This window comes from Acinonyx jubatus, chromosome E4, assembly GCF_027475565.1.
Source record: "Acinonyx jubatus isolate Ajub_Pintada_27869175 chromosome E4, VMU_Ajub_asm_v1.0, whole genome shotgun sequence".
Classification (NCBI taxonomy): Eukaryota; Metazoa; Chordata; class Mammalia; order Carnivora; family Felidae; genus Acinonyx; species Acinonyx jubatus.
In genome coordinates this window covers 12,197,654-12,220,804 of record NC_069395.1, presented here as the reverse complement: position 1 = coordinate 12,220,804, position 23,151 = coordinate 12,197,654, and the positions used below count along the sequence as shown (strand labels likewise).

Sequence of the window (23,151 nt, the reverse complement as noted above, 5' to 3'; positions counted from 1 at the left end):
TTTTCAACGTTTATTTATTTTTGGGACAGAGAGAGACAAAGCATGAACGGGGGAGGGGCAGAGAGAGAGGGAGACACAGAATCGGAAACAGGCTCCAGGCTCTGAGCCATCAGCCCAGAGCCTGACGCGGGGCTCGAACTCACGGACCGCGAGATCGTGACCTGGTTGAAGTCGGACGCTTAACCGACTGCGCCACCCAGGCGCCCCTCTCTCTGTATTTAAACTGTAACAAGCTAAAAGTATTTTACTGGCCTTGTCTCCTGAATCCTCTCTGCCTCTAGAAATAAGGATAATAAGAAAGACTCTTTCAGCAATGACAACAGTGTTGTAATTTTTTTTTTCAAAGCATGACTGTGACAGCTGGGCTTCATTTGATATTTGAGGATAAACAGCATTTGATATCCTTGCTTGCCATCTCTGGAGAGGCACTGTAGCATCACGGTCAAGAGCAGGGGCCACCAATTGTTCTCATCTGTCAAACGAGAATGAATATGTGCTCATTTTTTACATGATTACATGCTTTTCATGAATTTGCATTTAATCTCATCAACGTGGTAGTTGTATTCTCCCAACTTTGTTGATGCTGGGTATCCCAGCTCTCCTTCTGTGGTCATTTATCTTTAATACCTTATTGTGGCAGAAGGCAACAACTTGGAACTCCAACTTTTGTTTCAAATCTCTCTTTTTTCCCTTTGCAACTGATTTACCTGTTTAACTCCTTATCATGGCAAGCTGTCAAGTACTAACTCATCTGTACTTGTGTTTTCTATGTGACCAGCCACTGCAATGGAGATAGGATGACTATTCATTTGTGATCAAAAATAAAGATGCCTGACTCTAGCATCTTATTAACAAATTGTGCTTGTTGTTAAAGAATGTAAATTTTTCGTGTTATCTTATTCACCTGTTATGGGAAAAAAATCCAAATTAGGGTTTTTCAGGGCATGACGTATCTGCCAATAAATGGTCAAAATGGAAAAGTATATTCCCCTGTCAAATAATAGGCTGAAATAATGTTTATTTGAAAAGTATCACATGAGAATAGAAGGTCATTCATTAATTTATTTAAAAAATATGTAATGATTATCTCTTATTTGCTGGAATAAACTAGAATTCAAAGCAGGTCCTATAATAGTGGTGAAAATTTATTATAGTATCCAGGAGCAATTTTATGAACCCAGATTAAGCCTTTTCTTCCTCACCAAGGAGTCATTCTAAAAGTCTATGAAAGTGACATTCAGTTTTTGTGCAACCCTTATAGAGTTGTCGTAGGGTTATAATAACAGCTAACTCCCTGCACCAAAAAGTCGGGGCCACACCCTTGCTAAGTAAACCAAGAATAGGAACGGATACATTAGGAGGCAATAAAAAGATCCCTGGCCAACTTCATGCAGTCTGTATCATTTGGTTGCCCTTGTTTTTAATGTCTCCTGCCATCTCGAGTGAAACAGATCACTGTGTCTACTCATCTTTTTTCCTCTAAGGAAATACACGTGGCAAAGAGACGGGTGTCTTGTAAATCTGTAATCGTGAATCGAAACTGCACCAAGTTTCTTTAAGAATCACAGTGCATTCCCGCTCTTCCTGAACCAAAAAAAGCCTGCCCTGGGAAGTGATTGAAAACGGAGATTCTGCTCCTGCATTTCTCAGTTACCCAGGCAGCTGGAGCTTTTTCAGCCCAGTCTCTGAGAGTCCCTCCAATGAAGTCTTTTTAGCCAGGGTGAGAATAATTCTTTTGAGTCATACTATTAACTGCTCTATACAAGCAGAGGACTGGTTAATGCTCAAGGGACTGAGGAGAGAGACAAAGATCCTCTTTCTTCCGGTAAAGAAAAAGAGGTTAAAAAAAAAAAAAAAAACTACACCCATATGTTTTATATTCGAGTAATAGGTAATGAGAATGTCTCAAGAGGAATTTTTGAAGACGAGAGGAAAAAGAAAAGGAAAAAAAGATTGTCTTCAAAAGAGTAGAACAACAGCTGATATTTCAACAGAAACAGCAAAAGACAAACGACAAAGGAATAATATGTTGACATTCTAAACGAAACTGACTGCTGACCTAGAATTCTGTAGCTGATATAAAGACTTATTATAAAGCTATAGCAATTAAGACAGCGTGGCACCACTACACGGATAAAAGGAGAGACCAATATAAAAGGACAGAGTAATGAAACAGACTTACGTGTACATGAACACTTGATCTATGACAAAGGTGACCAGTGCAGAGCACTGGGGTATCTGATGTCCAGTAAATGGTACAGAGTCAATTGATTAGCCGTGTTGGAAAATGAATAACACTTAACCCCAGCCTCACCACATATGCCTATACTAATTCCAGGAGAACTACCTACCTAAATGTGAATTGTAAAGCAGTCTTTTGCAAATACCATAAGAGAGTCTTTGAGATCTTGAGGTGGGAAAAGCCTACTTGAATAGCAACTGTATAAAAGAGGGAAAACTGACAAACTGAATAACATTGAAATTAAGAACATCTTTTTAGCAAAAGACCTCATTAAGAGAGTGAAAAGGTAAGCCCCAAGTGGGAAAAGAGGCTCTTAGCACATACAATTAGAATAGCTATTGTTTGTTGATTATGGAACGGCCACATTTCTTTACCCCCTTCCTCTGTTCCACTGCATCGACATGCCAGCCAGCCAGAAGGAAGGGGGAAGGATTTGCACACCCTACTTCGATATACATTACATTTTCCAGACCCGTCACAAGGCCACGCCAAGTTGCGAGGCAGAATAGGAATGTAGACTTTATTCTGAGTACCTGTGTGGCCAGCTACCCCTCTGGGTTCTAGTAGTGAGGAGAGAGAGGAGAATGGATATTGAGAGGTAACTGGAAATCTCTGCCATGTTCTTGATTGGACAGATACTTTCTGGTGAAATTTAAGTTAACAGTCTCAAATTCCAGGCAACTGACTTGAATTTCCTAAGACTTTGAAAACCTTAAATTCGTGTTTCCTTTCCTATTTTTTTACATGTTCCTTTACCAAATACAAGAGCTTTATGAACAATCTTAGGAAAAATCTATTTTCACAGCTGATAATTAGATCATTGATGTGGAAGATTATAAACCAATTGTTACATAGTACTGAGTCGGACAAATTTTGATTTCTAGTTTGGGAAATGCCCCTAAAAGAAGGAAATTGGTGCTTAGATCATAATCTGCTTCAGCAGGCAGATTAGATTCTTGAATTGATTTATTTCATCTTTAGGTGCTAATTTCAAGAGCAAGGGAATGGAGCTGAATGTCGGATGTCTTGAGAGCCTTCTGGGACTTTAGAAAAATCAGATATATGCTATAAAAGATAAGCTGTGGAGTCTCCAGCAACACCACACGAGAAGAACTTTAGTCTCTGGGTAGGTAGCCAAAGCAAAACCTTTAGCCCCAAACACAAAATTCACAGAAATTTTTCTCAAAACAAATACAAGGCTTCCATTCAGGAGATTATAAAACCAGAGTTAAGACAAGTTGATAAAATGTACAAAACCATGATTTGGCTGACTTAATCCCTGCTAAATTTCACCACGCAATTAAAATGACAAGAAATTGGGGCGCCTGGGTTGCTCAGTCGGTTGCGCGTCCGACTTCGGCTCAGGTCATGATCTCGCAGTCCGTGAGTTCAAGCCCCGCATCGGGCTCTGTGCTGACAGCTCAGAGCCTGGAGCCTGTTTCAGATTCTGTGTCTCCGTCTCTCTCTGACTCTCCCCCCTTCATGCTCTATCTCTCTCTGTCTCAAAAATAAATTTTAAAAAAAAGTAAAAAAAAAATTTTTTTTAAATAAAATGACAAGAAATTAAGGCCATCTAAATACCCACAAAGCAAGCAGAGAACACATCCATTTTAAGAATGACATTGTTTTGATTTAGAAATATACATAATTTGTGTATATCTGTTATGTACCCGTTAATCCAGGTTATATACTTATGAGTAGGCTTTGGTGCCTGAATGCCTGGGTCTATTTCCTGCTCTGCCATTTAACACTTGTTTGGGGCAAATTACTTATGTCACTGGTTTTTAGTTTTCGCAACTAAAGGTAGGAGTAAAGGGGATACGTAATAAGAATACCAGCTTCATGTGATCATTTGGAGGACTCAATGACAGTACTTGTAAATTGCTTGGAACAATAACCCTCAAGAAGTATTATGATTATTGTTATACATACAGAGAGCTTACTCAGGCCCCACTTAAGACCAAATAAATACGAATCTTTAAGGATGAGGCCCAGACATAAAAGCTCCCCAAATGACTCCAATTGGTAGCCAGGGATTGAGGTGATATGACCGTGAACGGATCGTATTATAATGTAAGCCTTCAATTGGAAGCTCGCATATTAATATGTGAGCAGTCTTATCTCTAAACGCTATAATGACTAAGGATTTTTATTTCTTTTTTGTGTGTCTGTGTGAGAAGATGTGCTTTTCGGTGGTTTCCAAGTTTTCTACAATGAACACATTCATAAAAATGTTATTTTACAAATAAAGTATACACAGCTATCATATTGCCAAATGCCAACAAATGGCCTTGCACTCAAAAATGGTGCACCATTGAGATCAGTTGCAGGAAGCAGACATTGTAAAACAAGACACATGTCACAGAGGCCAGAAGGGAGATTGAAATAAGGCACTACAGGAGTCCAGGGAGAAACAGCACCTCCGGCTGGGGGATCCGTGTGTCAGCTTCGTACAGCATCTGGCGGAAAGGGAAGCCAAGCCATTCCAGTCGAGAGACAACGGGAGCAGATAAGTGCACAGAGGCAAGAAAGAGATGTAGACCATGGAAACAACGTGACGGGTGCTGAGGCAGAGAATGGCATGATCAGATGTGTTCTTTGTAGAGACAGCTCTGGATGCTTTGTGCGGGACAAACATCTGGAAGAATAGAGGTAGAACAGGCAGCAGAGCATCCTCATGCTTCAGTAATGCCACCTTCTCATCGTCTCCCAGTCTCTGCCCTCACCGTTGTTTTTTTTTTAACTTTGCCACCTGTTCACCTTCTAATCTTGCCATCATCCCGGTAAATTCCACTATACAAGTGGATTACCCAGCCGACAGGCTGTGCTCCAATTCTTTGACCCCAAAGACTTTCACCTGTGTTCCACAACAGCCATCCACTCTTGGGACCACTTTTCACCAGGAACTGTCCCACTTCTGCAATCGTAAACTTCCATTTCCCACTCCTAGACATTCATCCCTCATTCCCGGTGCACACTGGTCCTCCTCTTTGACCTCTTTGAGTCTTCCCTCTGGGATCACTCCCAGCCGTTTCGTCCTTCAGAGCAGCTGTGTAAATGTTCGCTACCTTCCTCTGGCCCCACCTCGAAGCTACACCTTCTCAAAAGCATCCCACTTCTGAGTGAAAGAGACCACCGTAAGGGGACACTTTCAATGTACTTTCCCTCTGCTACCAATTCACCTGCTCTTTGCTCCTTTCTGACCTCAAGATGTTTTTCCTCCTAAGCAAATGGATATTCTTATTCCCATTTTACATACCAGGAAAACTGAGATAAAGTCACCTTCCCAAGGTCCCCACAATTAATCGGTTGAGGAGCTGTTCTTGGGAACCAGGCCTGTTTGACACCAATCGTCAACTAGGAATGCAGAAAAGGAGGAGCAGTGAAATCAAACACCCTACTTTGCAGGTTCGGCTAAGATTATGGAAACAACATAAGTAAAGCAACCTGAAGTTCTCATGACATGAGACCTTGTGTTATTGTGGTGCCTAGGTGAGTTGGGGGTGGTGACGTTATCAACAGAGTTACAGAGATTGGGAAGAAGAGATGATTTGGCACGAGGGATAATGAGTTTGTTTTTAACATGTTGAGTTTGAGGTGCTGATAGGGTCTCCACATGGGAATGTTCAGCAGGCAGTTAAGAGCAGATCTCTTGAGCTTAGGAAAATAGTGAAGTGTGTGGAGATAAGATTTGGAGCCATTCATGGAGTGAAAACCACTGCACAACCAAGTGAAAGCATAAACTGAAAAACAAGAAGTGGGTGTCTAGCTGGCTCAGTCGGAAAAGCATGTGACGCTTGGTCTTGGGGTCATGAGTTTGAGCCCCACATCGGGTGTAGAGACTGAGGAAAGAGTCTAACTCATCAATGACCTGCAGTCAGGTCATTGAATTTCTCTGTAACTTTTCGCGTATCTACAAAAAGGTGAATAGTGATTTCTGACCCTCTACTATAGGTCATACTTTGTCTTGTATACATGATAGCTTATGCCAATAATTTATACTTTGTAGAAGAGTATTTTGCACACTACAACGTTCTATTCAGATTTACTATTAGCATCAAATTGTTAACCCCACAATGTGGTCTTTTTTTAAGTTTCTTTATTTTGAGAGAGAGAGAGAGTGGGTGAAGACGGGCAGAGAGAGAGGGAGAGAAAGAGGAAGAGAAAAAATCCCAAGCAGTCTCTGCACTGACAACACAGAAGGACAGCACAGCCCCTACTCAGGATTCAAACCCATGAACTCTGAGATCATGACCTGAGCCGAAATTAAGAGTCCGATGCTTAACCGACTGAGCCACCCAGGCCCCCCAAAATTGTCTTAAAAGATTTTGGTAATGGCTCAATGTCTTGCATAGATAATTCTCTAAATGGGAATATTTTCATTATGTTAATGTCTTTTTTTAAGAGAAAGGGGAAAAATCCATCACTGATTAATTAATACCAATTTCGAATGTATAATCATTTGACTTGGACTAAGCTGGTGACCACCTCTGCATTAGCTTTGGAGAGTTCGTTTCACACACACTTTAAAAATGATAATACTCTCCAACTTTGGAAAATGAGATTACTCTATTTACCATGCCAGTCACCCCTTGGCTAAAGTCACCCCTCCAGGGAGCCTCCACTCACTATTATAGCCTCAAACTATCCCCTCTGCCTCTAAAATGGCAGGAACATTTGAGTCACTTATTTGATAACAAGACATTCCCACTCTAGAATCTGCAGACTCAGTAGACTTAGATTAATTGCCAATTAGACCAGCCAAAAATGAGATTAAATATTTTCAACAGGTGAAGGAAGAAACCAAATTCCCACTGTTTTCAGGAGGTGGGGGTTCTAAGTCTAAGTTTGATTAAGGGATTGCCCCAGTGTCTCCCAAGGACAAAGTTTCACAGGTGGGATTTGAACCCTGCATGGAGGGAGGGCTTCCTGACCTCTTTCCTGCTCCCTCTGCCTCCTGATTCCCCAGTCAGATAAGTACGTGATGAGTGACAACTTTTAAATTCTATGCATGGAACCATCTACAGAATAGGGACTCAACAAACGTGTTTGCTGAGGCAGCAGTTGAGAATGTGGAATCCATAGAAAAAGACCTTAGTTAAACAGTGAATTGACAGAAAGGAGGAAAAGGGATCACGTGACCAAAGATTCCACTAACGCCATTTTCACATTTACTCCTTTTTTTTTCCTTCCCCTTAATGATATAAGTTTGATTGTACTTCACATTTTCTTCAGGGAACTTTCAAAATGTATTGAAACTGAAGCCTGATTACTAGATCAAACAGTTAAATTAGGAGTTATGACTATTGTGATTTTCTAAAGCTTTTGCAACTAATGAAGTACCAGATGTTAGAACTTTTTACTATAATGGTTTGCTATACTTAATACATTAATCTTATCTACCCATATGAGCAGACCCAGCAGAAACTTGTCTTAGCTTAGGGACTGACACAGTCATTCTTTTTCTTTTTTTTTTTTTTTAATGTTTATTTATTTATTTTTGAGAGAGAGAGAGAGAACGAGTGAGCAAGGGAGTGGCAGAGAGAGAGGGACACAAAATACCAAGCAGGCTCCTGACTGTCAGCCCAGAGCCTGATGCAGGGCTCGAACCTATGAACCGTGAGACTGTGACCTGAGCCAAAACCAAGAGCCAGATCATGACCTGAGCCGAAACCGAGTCAGATGCTTAACCGACTGAGCCACCCAGGCACTCCTCAGTCATTTCTTTTGAAAAGTCTTTTCTAAGTTCACATAATGATCCACCTGCCATGAATCTTTATTTCAGTCTATCTGCATTGTAGCTGTGTTCTCTGTCTCAGTTCAGAAAACTGATTGATTGATTGATTGATTGATATCACACATCATTTGAAGCCCTAATGAAAGCTTTGGGCACTTACTACAGAAAGTTGACACATGCACATATGTCCAAAGCTTGACATGTGATTCCAAGGACCCTGTGACAACCCATCTGTAGACCTCTGAAGAAGCTGTGAACCCCCAGGTAAGAGTGCCTTTCCTTATGCATTTGGAGCATCACAAACCCAGACGCATGCTGAACTAAAGATCCATCAAAAGCTTCCTTCATATCTCATCTAATATCTAGGTGAGCACACATGGTAGGCACTTAAAATTCTTGCTTTCATGGAGAAACATAATAAAATAGTCTTGGTATTTTTAATTACTCCTTGTTTCCCCCCCCCTATTTTCACTAGCTTTCCCCCAAATGAATGAGATTTCATTTTGTGTTTGCAAAACAAAACAAAAACGAGCAAACAAATGACTGTTCTTCAGTGGCCATCAAGGCTTAAACTGGACAAGCAGGGTCTCACAGTATCCCACTTTTGTACTGTTTTGGAGTTAAGCTTTAGGGAGGAGATAGGAAAGGCACATGGAGCTTGGAAGGGGAAAATGATCCGGGGTCTGATTAGAAGACAGGGGATAATAGAATACCTTGCATTTTATGGCATTTCATAGTTTTCAAAACACTTTCACATCTATTATCCATCTATCGTCTTACAAGACAACACCCACCGTAACCCCATAAGGCAAGTGGGGCAGGCATCATTACCCTCCCCTCACTTTACTGATAAGAAACTCAGGTCCAGACAGTTTCATGAATTACCCAAGATCTTAAATGAAAGAACAGGGATTTGAATGTAGAGTTTTAGACCCAGACTCTGCTTTTCCCTACAGTACAGAGGAAGAAAAGAAGAATGAGATATTATAATTTTTTTTTAAGTAGGGGCGCCTGGGTGGCTTAGTCGGTCAAGCCGACTTTGGCTCAGGTCATGATTTCATGGTCCGTGAGTTCGAGCCCATGTCAGGCTCTGTACTGACAACTCAGAGCCTGGAGCCCACTTCGGTTTCTCTGTCTCCCTCTCTCTCTGCCCCTTCCCCGCTCGTGCTCTATCTCTGTCTCTCAAAAATAAATAAACATTTAAAAATTTAAAATATATACATTCATGAAGGGAGAGGGAGGACTTAAAAAACCCTTTCAACCAAGAGGCATGAAACTTCATTTCCAGTTATGATATCAGGGCATCTATTTTCTAAATGCTTAGCAAATCAATATTTTTCCTTAAAATGCAATTGCCCTTGTATTAGTCACAGAGGTTTAATCATTTGTGAAGAATAAAGTGGCCCTATCTTTACCAAACGCCATTGTAATCACTTGGGTAAACAGTCTGGAGCCATTACAATTCCTTACGGGATAATGGGTTCAAAGTTGTAAAATCTGGAAATATTTTACCACACGAATGCTGCTGCAGGCATTTCCCATTTTGAACCAAAGTTGGCCCTCCCCGCAGTTACATCTTGCAGGTCAAGAACCTCACTTGATGAAACATACTGACTGAGTCACCCAGGTGCCCCAGGAAGACATGTAGTTTTTTACAGACACCTACTGTGCCTTGATAACCGTTAATTTTTCTAATACTCTCAATATTCCCTGGTCCTGATGTTTTGCAAATGAGAAAGCTGAGAATCACTGAGAGGGGAGAGAATTAATATGTGCTAAAACTTACAGTATGATGGACCTTTTACATTTTCTCTATCATTTTGATAAAGGTTTGGTGATGTGTCCAGAAATATGTAAATGATCAATAACGAATCTCGCATTTGAGTTTTGTCTGACTCCAAACCCTTTATGTTTTCCATCACGTGACTACCTCCTAAACTTCAGTCATTCAAACGCCATCTTCATGAGTTTTTGCCAAAATCTTATACTATATACTCTATTATTTCTTTAGAGGCAGTACAGTTCAGTGGTTAGGACACAGTCCTGAAGGCAGTGTACCTAAGTTTCAATCCTGGTGCTGCCTCTTACCAGCTTTGTGACTTTAGGTAACTGACATGACCTATGGATGTTTCCTCATATTTAAAATGGGGGGGGGGGTGAGTAATAGCACCCACCTCATAGGGCTGTTTTAAGGATTAAATGAACTAATACATGTTAAAGTACGAAAGCCAGTCCTTAATCAAAGTTAGCTAGTATTATTTCAGAATTTCCTTTATTTTTAAAAAAAAGTTTATTTATTTTGAGAGAGAACACACGCATGAGCAGGGGAGGGGCAGAGAGAGAGGGAGAGAGAGAATCCCAAGCAGGCTCCACGCTGTCAGTACAGAGCCCAACGTGGGGCTCAGTCCCACAACCATGAGATCATGACCTGAGCTGAAATCAAGAGTCGGACATTTAACCAACTGAGCCACCTAGGTGCCCCTCAGAATTTTCTTTAAATCGGGCTTTTGCTACTTAGGCAAATGTATTAGAGAGATTTCATAGCACAACTGTGATATTATAAGTTTCATGTGATAGTTATACTTCAATAAACGTTAAAATAAATACATAATAGTCAAAGAAAAGGGGCGCCTGGGTGGGTCAGTCGGTTAAGCGTCCGACTTCAGCTCAGGTCACGATCTCGTGGTCCGTGAGTTCGAGCCCCGCGTCGGGCTCTGGGCTGATGGCTCAGAGCCTAGAGCCTGCTTCCAATTCTGTGTCTCCCTCTCTCTCTGCCCCTCCCCCGTTCATGCTCTGTCTCTGTCTCAAAAATAAATAAACGTTAAAAAAAAAATTAAAAAAAAAAAAAACAAAGAAAAGATGTTTGTCCATGTATCACCTAAAATCATTTCCATACCTAGGTCCTACTTTAGGAATATGTCCCCACCCCACACTGTTTCCTATCTATAAAGAAAAGAAAAGAAAAGAAAAGAAAAGAAAAGCAAAAGAAAGAGTGAGAGAAGGAATGAGGGAAGACGGGAGGGAGAGAAAGAAAGGAAGAAAGAAAGGGAAAGAGACAGAGAGAGAGGAGGAAGAGAGGAATAAGGGAAGGAAGAACATAGAACTATATGATAAAAGATGTGTTAAATAGATTAAATATGTGCATTTCTGTAGACCTACCCATCCACATTTCAAGGTATTTTACAAACCCCAGAAAAATAAGTCTAGAACTTCTAGGTCCTGTTAAGAACTTAAAAGATTAAGGAATGCTTGAGGGATCCTAATACAATGCAAAATTTCTACTATTCCCCAAAGTCTGATGCTGTGAAATTTTATGTAAGAGCTTTTACTATTTCAGTCCGTTTTTCCACCTATAAACTGGATAGAACTCCAGCCTCCCACCTTACATCAGAGTTTTAGGATAAAATGGGGATTTATACTAAGATTGTTTAGCCTCAGGTTTGTTTTGTTTTGTTTTGTTTTGCTTTGCTTTGTTTTGTTTTTAACAAGAGAACTGAGATTGAGGGCCAAAGAACAAACAGAATGTAATTTAACATTTCTTCAAAAAATACTGGATGTTTGAGGTCCTTTACCAGATTGGGAAATGATATTTTCCAGAATAAATTCCATCTTCTTTGTATATGCTTTCATAGTCTGACCACCCATGCCACAAACCACTTTTATGACTGAACTACATTAAGTTCAGGGGAAAATGTTTATACAACTGTAATGTGATTGTGAAGTTATTTTTCTTTTTTCTTTTTTTTCCAAATTTTAATTTAAATCCTAGTTAGTTAACATATAGTGTAATATTGGTTTCAGGAGTAGAAACTTACATACAAGCCATTGCAATATCAATAACCAAGGCTCCATAGTAGTCATTTGTTCTGATCTACTGAGCTACACTCTCTGTCTTACAGCAAATGTTCTTGTTTCCAAAAGCCACTATACCCTTTCCCCAGTTGCCTCTTCTCCTTCCATGTTGTGATATCTCAAGTCTAACGTGCTGAAGAGAATTGAGTCGCTAATGCCGTAATGAAAGGAATTCTTAGTGGAGACGCATGTGGTCAGGTCCTGTTGTATAGACTTAGCCTTTGAGGAGACCATGGCGGCTGAGGTATATCTTTAGAGGAAGTATTGTCTTCCACATTTTTAAGCCAACAAGTTGTAATTACGCGTATATTGTGTGTCCATCCCTGCACCAAATGCTGCAGTGGAGTCTGAAGTAGGAAACAGCTCAAGATAGTGAAAACAGCCAGGCACTGGAGTCAAAGAGACCTTGGTTCGAAACCCACCCCCACCACAACTGAAATAAGTGTATCATTTCAACTCTCTGAGTTTGATTTTCCTCACTACTAAAAGAGTGAACTGACTTTGCAGTTTTATGAAGATTACATGAGACCATATATGGAAGTCAAGTACCTGGCACATAGAAATGGTGAGTCAATGTTGTTGTTAATAAGATGTAATCCAGGGGCACCTGGGTGGCTCAGTCGGTTGGGCGTCTGACTTCGGCTCAGGTCATGATCTCGAGGTTCCTGAGTTCGAGCCCCGCATGGGGCTCTGTGCTGACAGCTCAGAGCCTGGAGCCAGCTTGGGATTCTGTGTCTCTGTCCCTCTCTGCCCCTCCCCCACTCATGCTCTGTGTGTGTCTCTTTCTCAAACGTACATAAACACTAAAAAAAAATTTTTTTTTTTACTTTAAAAAAGATGTAACCCATGTACTCAAGGAACATACTATCTATTTGAAGAGATGAGACACGTAATCAAATATTAGATGGTGTAGCATTAACAATAGGTTCCACTGAAATTCAGAACTAAGCAAAATACTTTTGAAACAAATGACTACTTTAAATAGCTTTTCTCTGATGTTATATAAGTATCACACACTCATTATAAAAAAATTATCGGGGGTGAAAAAAGTAGAAACATTGTAGTGACATTAATTCCAAATTCACACACATGTAATACCCATACAGTGGTAGAGTAATGCCAATGGAATTTAGGTTAAAGTCCGTATGATTCTCTAAAGGAAGTAAAATTCATCAATAAGAGAGTAGATATTTAAGTTGCTATGGTCTATGGTCATGATAGAATACTATCTAGCTATTAATAAAAGTAGAGTGAATCTTTTATGTCTTGACTTGGAAAGACAGCCAGAGTATATTGCTAATTTAAAAGAGCAAGTTGAAGAACAAAACATAGGGTGTGAAGACATATTTTATTAAGCATGCTTTCCTTGTAGGTTTGAAATTATCTCAAATACTTTACGTGTATCTGTATTTTTTGTTTGTTTTAGTACCATTCAGTAATTTTTCACAGTGTTCTAAAGCAAAAAGAATAAAGTCAGTCTTCACAATGGAGAACTCTTGGCCAAAAGTTTGGGGGAGGAGGGGGCAGAAGCTGGTTGTGGTCTAAGTTAACACTAGATGGTGCCCCTCATCAGTGTCTTTTTGAAAAACACCTACTGTGGTCTGATGAGATAGCAACGGTACAAAGTGGCTAAAATAGATTTTAGAATCATACATTATGTATCTTGGTTCATTTCAAAATCAACTGATTTTCAAAACCAGTGGTTTTTAATCAGAGCTGGCCGTACAAGAGGAGTATAATGGATGCACGCTGTTTTAAACCGGGTAGCGTGTGTACGTGTTTTTGTCTGATTCAACCCGTTCATCCTAAATTCATTAGGATTGATGTACCCGGGCAGAGTAGCTAAATGGTATGTAGATGTGATCTCTGTCGTAAATAGAAAAATCTGATTCCATAAACCCTGTATTACTCCTCAAAACAACACAAAACAAAAAAAGGGAGGCAAGGGATAAGGAGGAACAAGAGACATCAAGAACCCCAAAGTAGCAAAGGCCCCTATCTTATCAAATGAGCAATGGGTCTCAAAACATCTGGTTCAGCTGAAATGACCGGCAGAGGATGTGGGTGGGACAGCCCTACCCCCAGGCACTGGACACAGGAGATAGGAGATCTGCTCCCCCAAACCTGTTGACTCTTGGAAACCGAAGATATCTCGCCAGTGCATTCTTTTCACGGAAGACTGGAGGGAGAATTCTAATCTGTACAACGGAGCCTCGTTTGAATGTTTGTGTCAAAGGACAGAAAATACCTGCGTGATAGACCATGAGGTGAAACGACATTTCACCGTTTATTTTCATTCATTCATTCATTCATTCATTCAACAAATATCTGTTGACGGTTGACAGACACCCAGGTATTTGGATAATAGTCTGGCCACTCACAAGTCATGTGACCTCACGCACATTAGCCAGACTCTCTCTAGTACTTATTATTTGAGACTGTCGTGGCGGTCATTTGTACCTTTTGACCCCTTTTACCTATTTTGTCCATCCTCAAACCTCTGCCTCTGGTGGCTATAGTGACATGAGAGTATTTCCTGTGAATGCCTGCAAAGAAGAAATAATTGTAGGCATCTGCACGTCTCCTAATTATGATATTTAAAGGGTTTTTTTTAATAGTCCCATGATGCAAGCAGATAAAATGAAGCAAAATGAGAGAGTGAGTGCATTTGATTCATGTCCTCAGATGGACAGTCACGGAGGCAGACATACACAGAGGGACTCAACAAAAACAGATGACATTCTGAAATCACAGACTCTTTGCCAGGAACGTGCATGATCTCGTGTAATTTTCCCAACACCCCAACAGGAGATATCATGCCTCCTGTAGAAGATATGAAGGATACTGATGTTCCAAGAGGAGGTAACTGGCTCAGGGTCACACAGCTTCAAAGTAGCCTTTTAATCGGGATTTAAATGCTCACAGCCTGCTTCATTAAAGCACACAAATACATTAAGTATCAAAAATATAAGAGACAGGAGGCCCCTTGATATCTAGAAAACGGCACCTAGAGTTCAGCCGTGGTATTGCCAAGGACTGCGTTGGAACTCAACGCAAAGCCAGAATGTTCTTCTGGTGAGCACAGTCTCTCAGAAAACCAGCACCAGATGCACTGGCCTTGCTGCGGGGGGCACCGAATAATGTGCAGACTCTCGAATCACCATGCGGTACCCCCGAAACCTCAGGACACTTATGCCAACTACACTCCAGAAATGACAAAAAATAAAGATGGGAAAACAAACAAACAGAGAAGAGTCCACTCTGTGCTCTTGTCTGTGCACAGATGAGAGGGAAAAAAGCACTCTGCTAAGCACAAAAATACCAGTCTTGGATACTATGAGTGACTGCTGCTTTTTGTTTGTTTGTTTGTTTTTTACCAATTAAAGCGTGAGCCTTGCTTTATTCCTGCCACCTTATAGGTAGGGTTTATTAAAATACCCAGTCACACAGGGAACAGATTGGTGGTTGCCAGAGGCAGAGGTCTGGGGAGGGGCAAAACAGGTAAAAGGGGTCAGAAGGTACAAATGTCCGGTTGTAAAATACATGAGTCCTGGGGATGTCATGTACTGCAGGGTGACTGGGGTTAATAATGCTATAGTGCATATTTGGAGGTTGTTGAGAGAGCAGATCTTAAAAGTTCTCATCGCAAGAGCAAAAGATTTTGTAACGATGTGGGGTGAGCGATGATACCTAGATTTGAGGTGATCATTTTGCAACACACACAAATATTGAATTGTTACATTGTACGCCTGAAACTAATATGTAGTTGTAGTGCAATTATACTTCAATTAAAAAAAAAAAAAAAAAAGGACCCCGTCGCAGAATTATCCCCATTGGGATAATGCTGGCAGCATCCTATCCCGGATGAAGCCCCATTTCCTTGAATCTTCCTCCAAATCACGTGACTCAAGCCCAGATGTGATACTAAGTCCTGGGGGACACCCTCTTGCTGAAATGCTGCACGGTTCCCCCAGGGCATACAGTCCTCTCCACATCGAGCATGGAGCCCACTGGTCCAACCACAGGTGAGTCCCTGGTGGCCTCAGGCTGGAAGTCAGGGACAGAAATGGACATTCAGCCAGATTCACACGAAGCCCTCACTGCCTCTGCCCAGAACCCTGGACCCAGAAAACCTGCAGCAGTAATATGCTGTTGAAGGTGCCACCCTGCCTGAGAGTTGAGGTCTTTCGGGACTGGACCCTGGTGTTAGGATGAAGTCCTTCAACACTGGGTCTATTTTATTTTCCTGGGAATAAGATGTCCCAGGATTTGGGGTCATGAGATCAGGTCTGTGTTGTTCTCTAGTGACGTCATAAAATATGGCCTCTGCCCTCCAGGAATTTTTTTTAAGTGTTTTTATTTATTTTGAGAGAGAGAGAGAGAGCATGAGCAGGGGAGGGAGAGAGAAGGAGATTGAGAGAGAGAGAGAGAGAGAGAGAATCCCAAGCAGACTCTGCGGGGTCAGTGCAGAGCCCAATGTGGGGCTCGAACTCATGAAACTCTGAGATCGTGAGCTAAGCCAAAATTAAGGGTTGGAAGTTTAACAACAGAACCACCCAGGCAGGCCCTCAAGGAATTTTAAATCTGAGTACTGACTCTCAGGTTGGCCTACCCTATACATTCTTGGCATTTCTTTTGTGAGTCGTGAGTTAAAGTAAGAGTAAATCAACTTGAAATCTTACCTCTTAAAGTCGGCATTTTAAAGATCTATCATTCTTCCAGTATTTTATAGAGCTAGGCCCTGTGCTGAGCCCCACGTGGGCCACCTCCGTTGCCCTCACAACAATCTCAAGAGGCAGGAACTATCATTTTCTCCACTTCTATAGATGGCAAAACTGACGCCTAGAGAACTTTTTCTTATTCACGGACAACATCCTTCCTGAGGTCAAGCAGCTCATCGGTGATAGAGCCAGGGTTTAACAAGCGGGCCACTCCCGAAGCCACCATGCCCAAACGTTAAGCTACACTTCATAGTGTATGTTAATTTATATAATAAAATCTCTCTGTAAAGCACTTTTCTATGACACAGGCTTAGCGGTACCATGGGCCAAAACATGTCTCCCCCCTTAGGAAGTACTGTGCGGTCCAAGAATCAACGGTAGAAAGCAAAAGCTATAAAGCAAGCATTAAGCACCACTCCTTCCAAAAGCGTCGTAGTTGTTTTTCTCTGAATACCTTGGGACATTGGAATATGGCCACAAACTCACAGCAGGCAGAGGAAGTCAAGGAAAAGAATTAACCCAACCTTTTTAAATGTCATTGAATTTTTCCATGACGTGTTGATTCTGCAGCGCAGAAACTGGAACTTCTTGAGCCCCCTAGTTCTTTTGAACTTGAGTGTTTCAATCTCTTTTGTTAATTGAAAACAAAAAATGCTTGCTTTTTTCCAGGGATGGCGGGGTGGGTGGTATAGATATTTCCTATGTCCTCTGTTGGAAGAGGGTAATAGTGAAATGTCCCAAAGAAGAACACATGAAAAGAAAAGCCCAAAACAACACAAAATTAGGCAAATTCAGTCATGAAGAAAGAAGGAACAGAGGTTCTTAATCTGGGACCCAGGGATGCAGGTCAGGATCCCTGCAGGTGTGGGCAGGGCATATGCATGTATGCATCTGTGAGAAAAGAATCCGTAGCTTTTATCAGATCCCAAAGGGTCTGTGGCCCAATAAATAAAAATGAAAATCAATGAAATTATGAGGCAAACAAAGTCATCTGTTTACACAACAAATATCTTAAGACACCCATGACTGTCGTTAAGCCCAGTACAGCAGACAGGGTCCAACTTCCTGGGGCAGATAGGAGACCTGGTTATCATCGTCCCCACTACAAGCCTGTATCAACACGGCCACTCTGAGAATGTGCTCCCCGCCCCCCGTCCCCTCCCTCCCCTGAAACAATGCAGGCAACAATACCACCAGCCCTTGGTTGTGAGTCCCATACCAACTTCCTCCTGCATCTCCAAGCCTAAAAGAACCGGTGTGATGTGCCCGATATTTTTTTTTTAAGGTTTTATTTATTTTTGAGATAGAGACAGAGCATGAGCAGGGGAGGGGCAGAGAGAGAGGGAGACACAGAATCCGAAACAGGCTCCAGGCTCCGAGCTGTCGGCCCAGAGCCCGACGCGGGGCTCGAACTCACGGACCGCGAGATCATGACCTGCGCTGAAGTCGGACACCGAACCGACTGAGCCACCCAGGCGCCCCAACCAGATATTTCTACTCTGTATTGGAGCTCAGTGTTATGGCACAGCCATATTTGTGACCATGTGGTTGAAACTATGAGGTGACAGTCTTTTCTCCTTTTGCTTCACAAAAAAGATGAGAAAATCACGGTTGTGCTTCCAGGCACAGGACACGTCCATTTCCAAGTGTGCTCCTGAATCAGGACCCCAGGCACATAAGGGTTGTAGTCTGTCATCCACAGGAAATCACCCTGGGCGGCAAAGTGAGACACTAACACAGAAAAGGAAGAAATTGGCAATAAAACAGAGAAAGAGAGAGAGAGAGAGACCAGAAAGGAAGTAACTTAGTGAATGCAAGTTAAAACTCGAAAAAGTAAAATGTCTTTTGAGCATGAAAGGAATAGGTATGATGATATTCACCCCCCGACTCCCACAACCCTCTATTTACTAGTCTGCACAGCCACCGTCCTCACACCCTCTGCTCGTCTAACTTCCGTGGGTCTCCTTGTGCTGGAGAAGATAAGGTTTGAGGGCCAGGCGGGTGAAGGAGCTTCAGTGACAGGCTGACTCTGTCCTTCCTCCCGGAGCAGAGGGAAGCAGGAGGGTTGACAAGAAGTTTGCAAGTGCGGAGGGGCTGGTGGAAAGGCCTCTGCTACAGCACAGACGTGAGGTGATCCAGCCAAACCCGAGAGATGGGGACAGGAACAGAGAAGCGGGGACTGACATCGAGTCCTTGAAGGAAACGTTCACTGAGCACGACGACTAGTTAGACCCAGGATGAGTGAGAGGAAGGCAGCATTAAACACGGCAGCAAGGTCCGAGCAGAAACGCAGCGAAGAAGGCTGAGTGGAGAAGTTGGAGAAACTCCCTGGGAACTGGGAGCATCTGCAGACCCGGAGGACGTGCACAGCTAGTGGAGCTCAGGACTCCCGGCAGGACAGGAGATGAGAAGGCAGAAGCTCCAAACACAGAACAACAAAGCAACACAAAGTTTGGGGGGGAGGGTGTCTGCATAAAACCGGTCCCCGTGAATATTCTAATCCCGGTGTTCCCCAATCGCCCCCCCCCACCACCCCCCGCCACGCACACATACAGAAGCTTTGGGGCCAACTGCCTAAAGAATGAAATCTAAGCTTTCAGGGCGGATTGTTCTTTCCCTCTTTCTCCACCCATGGCACTACTCCAAGGCCAATTTCAGTGCCAAGTCTCCTGTGAAGCCTTTCCTCTTCACCCTCACCCAGGTTGATTGTACCTAGTTAGCTTTAAGGCTAGTTAGCTCTAACCGGTGGCTAACCGACGAAATGGAATTACAGAGATGGGAGGAGGCAGGAGAAGAACAGGAAGAGTGTGAATGCCCGCTGGAAAGTGTAAGAGAACAAAATCAATTGATGTTTAGCTCTGCTCTCCTGTTTCCTAAGGATTCCTACAACAAACCCCCAAGAAGGGGAACACAGACCATCATTTGAACAAAAAACAACCAAGTGCAATGGAGTTAAATGATCTGTCCAAATCCTGTAACTGGTAACACCAAGAGTTGAACCTCTTCGTTCATTCACGTGTGTATCCATTTATTCATTCATTCAATAAATATTTATTGGTGCCAGGTCCTGTGGCACTGTTTCAAGCACGGGATAGGGGCTGAAGAACACAGCTGTGGATCATACATAGCCTTATTCTAGTGGGACAGACAGGAAATAAAGAAGTAAATGTATAATAGAATGTTACAAAGTGACAGTGCTACGGAGAAACAGGGAGCAGCGGGAGACACTGAGGAGGCAGGGTTCCCCACTAGATGGAGTAGTCAGACATTCTGTACTCTGAGCCCTGAGCTCAGCCCTCTGTTCCTCTTCGTGCTGACAGAGTTGATGGTCACGAAATGTATACCTCCGTCTCATTTCAAATGCTGCCCAGGGCTTGGCATGTGCACCCCTGAGCACCAGAACCATTCATCACAAGATCACCCCCCACCCACACCAGGCTGTAGGTAGGTCTCCATAACCTCCCCTAAAGTTGTACTGCCTTACTTAGCTTCCAGTGTAGACGACAAACCCCCTGGAGGCAAGAACCCCTCGCACAGTTTCCAGTAAGGGTATGCTGGTTATCAGCTTATCAGATTAAATAAAAAGCAACTGGAAGAACTGGAAGATTGTTCCCCTCACTCAATATTCATAAAGTTGACAGTCAGCTCTTTGGAGAGTTCCCCACATCTATAGGACTTTTCCAAAACAAGCCCAGCCTCTCCACCATTCCCTAACCCCCAGGAGCTCCCCTCCTGCACAAGCCCTATTGGGTAGCCCTGCCCCCATAAAGCCCCGCTAGAAAACCAGATCAGTCCAGGCTGCAGTAAGTAGGTAGCTGGGTCAGTCTGGGTCATTTTTGCCAACATGGGCCAGGTGACATTGCAGGTGGTGGACAGTGGCAGAGGGGTATGAAGAAACCACAAAATAAGGATGCAGAAGTAGTCCCACTTTACTAAAACCCATCTGAAGTGTTACTGAGTGATAAACCAACTAGACTCAGGGACAAAAACAAATGAGTTCAACCACTCTGAGCTTTCCATCTGATTTCCACAAACATCTCAGTCATGTGTTGTTGTTGTTTATTTATTTACAGCACCATTGAACATCTTTCGCTTTTACAGGTATGTGTATGTGCATACATTACTGGGGGAGTTCACATGCAATTAGTAATGCGCTATTTAAACTTGACATCTTCAAGTCTGAATAGTTCCCACAAATGTGACAATTACACTTTGGCAAAATCGCCTGTGAGGACAGAAGGAAGACTTCAAGCAACAAAACTCCATAATACTGTAACATAACTTCGGACCTCCTAGAAGGGTCACTCTCCCTCGAAAACCATCATCCTTCCTGGATTATCCCCGCTAGACAGCAGGTTCATCGCCTCTGACCTGGCTTTGTACCAGGAGGAGACATCCAGCAATATCGATCCATTCAGCGATATTCAAAAACGTTCCATGTAAACAAAAAGGTCCAGAATAAAACACCTGAGAAGAGACGCTCCTGAACATGACACATAATGCATTAGCTAATCTCCAAATTCATAAGAACATTTAGATTATGGTGAGGATTAGGGTCTGATGCAATTTCCATTTGCGCCACGGTTTCCCGATTCAATAACTTCATTCCTACCTGCGACGACTCACGTGCAAATACACTCAGAAGCACAAATAAGTAACAAACGATCAGGTGAACAGCAGAGTTATAAAACAGGCATAATCATTATTCAGTCTAAATTCAAAACCCAAATCAGGTCATGTTTCCTCATTATTTTTCTGGCACAGTCTTTTTTTGTAGTCTTTAACTGTAACGGTGTAAAGATACATTTAAAAGCAGGAAATATATTTTGTCCTCCTGGGAAAAAATGCGGTAGGATTTGGCAAAGGATTCAGTTAACCACAAATAATACAGATTTTTTTTTTTTTTAACATCTGAACTTGTCCTTAGCACCAAGATGAACTGCTTGTCCTAGAACCAATAAAAGACATATCATCAAGTTTAAAACTGATAGAGAATTAATTAAACACCTTAGCCCCAAGAATCAATCATACCAGTATTTTCTGGTCTCCTTTTGTAGTTCCATCATCAAACTGAAGACATTCATGAGTTGAAGAGGTCATGACAGAATAGTGACAGCAAATGCTTTTTTCTTCATTTCCTTCACTGTTCTATTGACTGATCTGTATAATCAGATTTGTAAGGCCTTTTTTCCCCCAAACTATATCTTTTTAAATGTTCAAAATTCCTATGTAGAGATAACTGTAATTTTGATGAGCAGTTTGATCTCACCTTTAAAAATATTTTTTTAAGTTTATTTATTTTGAGAAAGAGAGATAGCATGAACAGGGGAGGGGCAGGGAGAGAGAGAGGGAGAGAGAATCCTAAGCAGGCCCCACACTGTCAGCACAGAGCCCAATGCAGGGCTCGAACTCAAGAACCATGAGATCATGACCTGAGCTGAAATCAAGAGTTGGACACTTAACCAACTGAGACACCCAGCCTAAAATTCATTTTTTAAAGAATGAATTCTGCAGAACTGATACTATTAAAATGAATACAGGGCTCTCGAAGGACTTTTGTCAGCAATAACTCTCACCTACCCTTAGTTTAAGTCAGTAACTCAGAAATAGAGACAAATTTGCCCCCAGGGGCTGTAGCAATGCCTGGAGACCCACAGAGGACACTCTAGACTTTCAAAAAATTATTTTCATTTCAAAAAAAAAGAAAAAAAAGAAGGAAAGATTTCTGGAATGAACCTAAGCACACAGGAACACTAGAAAGTGAAATGACAGCATTTTTCTAATCCCAGAGGAAAACAGTGCTGGGTAAAGCCACTGTTCAGCAGGCCCTAGAACCACCAGGCAAGACTGACTGAACGAGAAGAAAGTTCCTGCATTTCCTTGGGAGACTTGAAATGCAGGACAACTAAAGAGAGAGTAAAACTCAAGTAAAAATATCGTACTGCAGGCATCACGATGACAGAGGATGTCACGATAACTGCCTGAGATGACAGAGGAAACCACTTAACCCCATACAAAAATATTGCACTGAATGAGCTTGTTTGAACTCATTAAATGTACTCTAGCTGTCTTAAAAGGGATTATTTCACAATGACTCTACTCCATAATGCGGTATGTGATTAAGTGGTCGTCAAACTACCTCTGTGGTAAATTTGTTACATTTAAATTTAGTGCCTTTTCCTTTCCTAAAAAATACTTTAGAGAGTAGAGAACGTTATCTGGATGTAAACTAGTCTGCATTTCTTTAGCCAGGGGCACAGAAACTAGAAAATTATAATCTTTTCCTTCTAATAAAAAGCAGAATGATGGGGACCAATTGGAAGTGAGGGACAGACTTCCTCTTTGGCTCCAGTCAAGGCATCTCAACCAACATCTGTCTAGATTTTGGTCCACTTATCACCGTGGTGAGTTTCAAAGAGAATCCCCTGGTTTTTTTGTGAGTGCATGCCATACTTTTAAGATTAAAGATAAAAATGTTGTCTTATATTTTACCCCTCTTTTGGCTATACACTATCTATAGACTAGTCCAACAAACTCCTAGGGACAAAAACGTATTCGACTAATTCATGGCCAATTTAAACTCAGATAATAAATTTTCA

At 41.9% G+C, this 23,151-nt stretch overlaps 1 protein-coding gene across 1 annotated transcript in view; it reads right to left on the bottom strand.

Annotated features, from left to right (window-relative positions):
- Positions 1–213: 213 nt before the first annotated feature.
- Positions 214–23,151, bottom strand: part of SLC30A10 (solute carrier family 30 member 10) — a 62,753-nt gene continuing 39,815 nt past the window's right edge. The window contains exon 4 of the mRNA XM_053209608.1: positions 214–472. Coding sequence (XP_053065583.1) covers positions 234–472 — 239 coding nt within the window. The 3' untranslated portion in view covers positions 214–233. The remainder of the gene's footprint in view (positions 473–23,151) is intronic.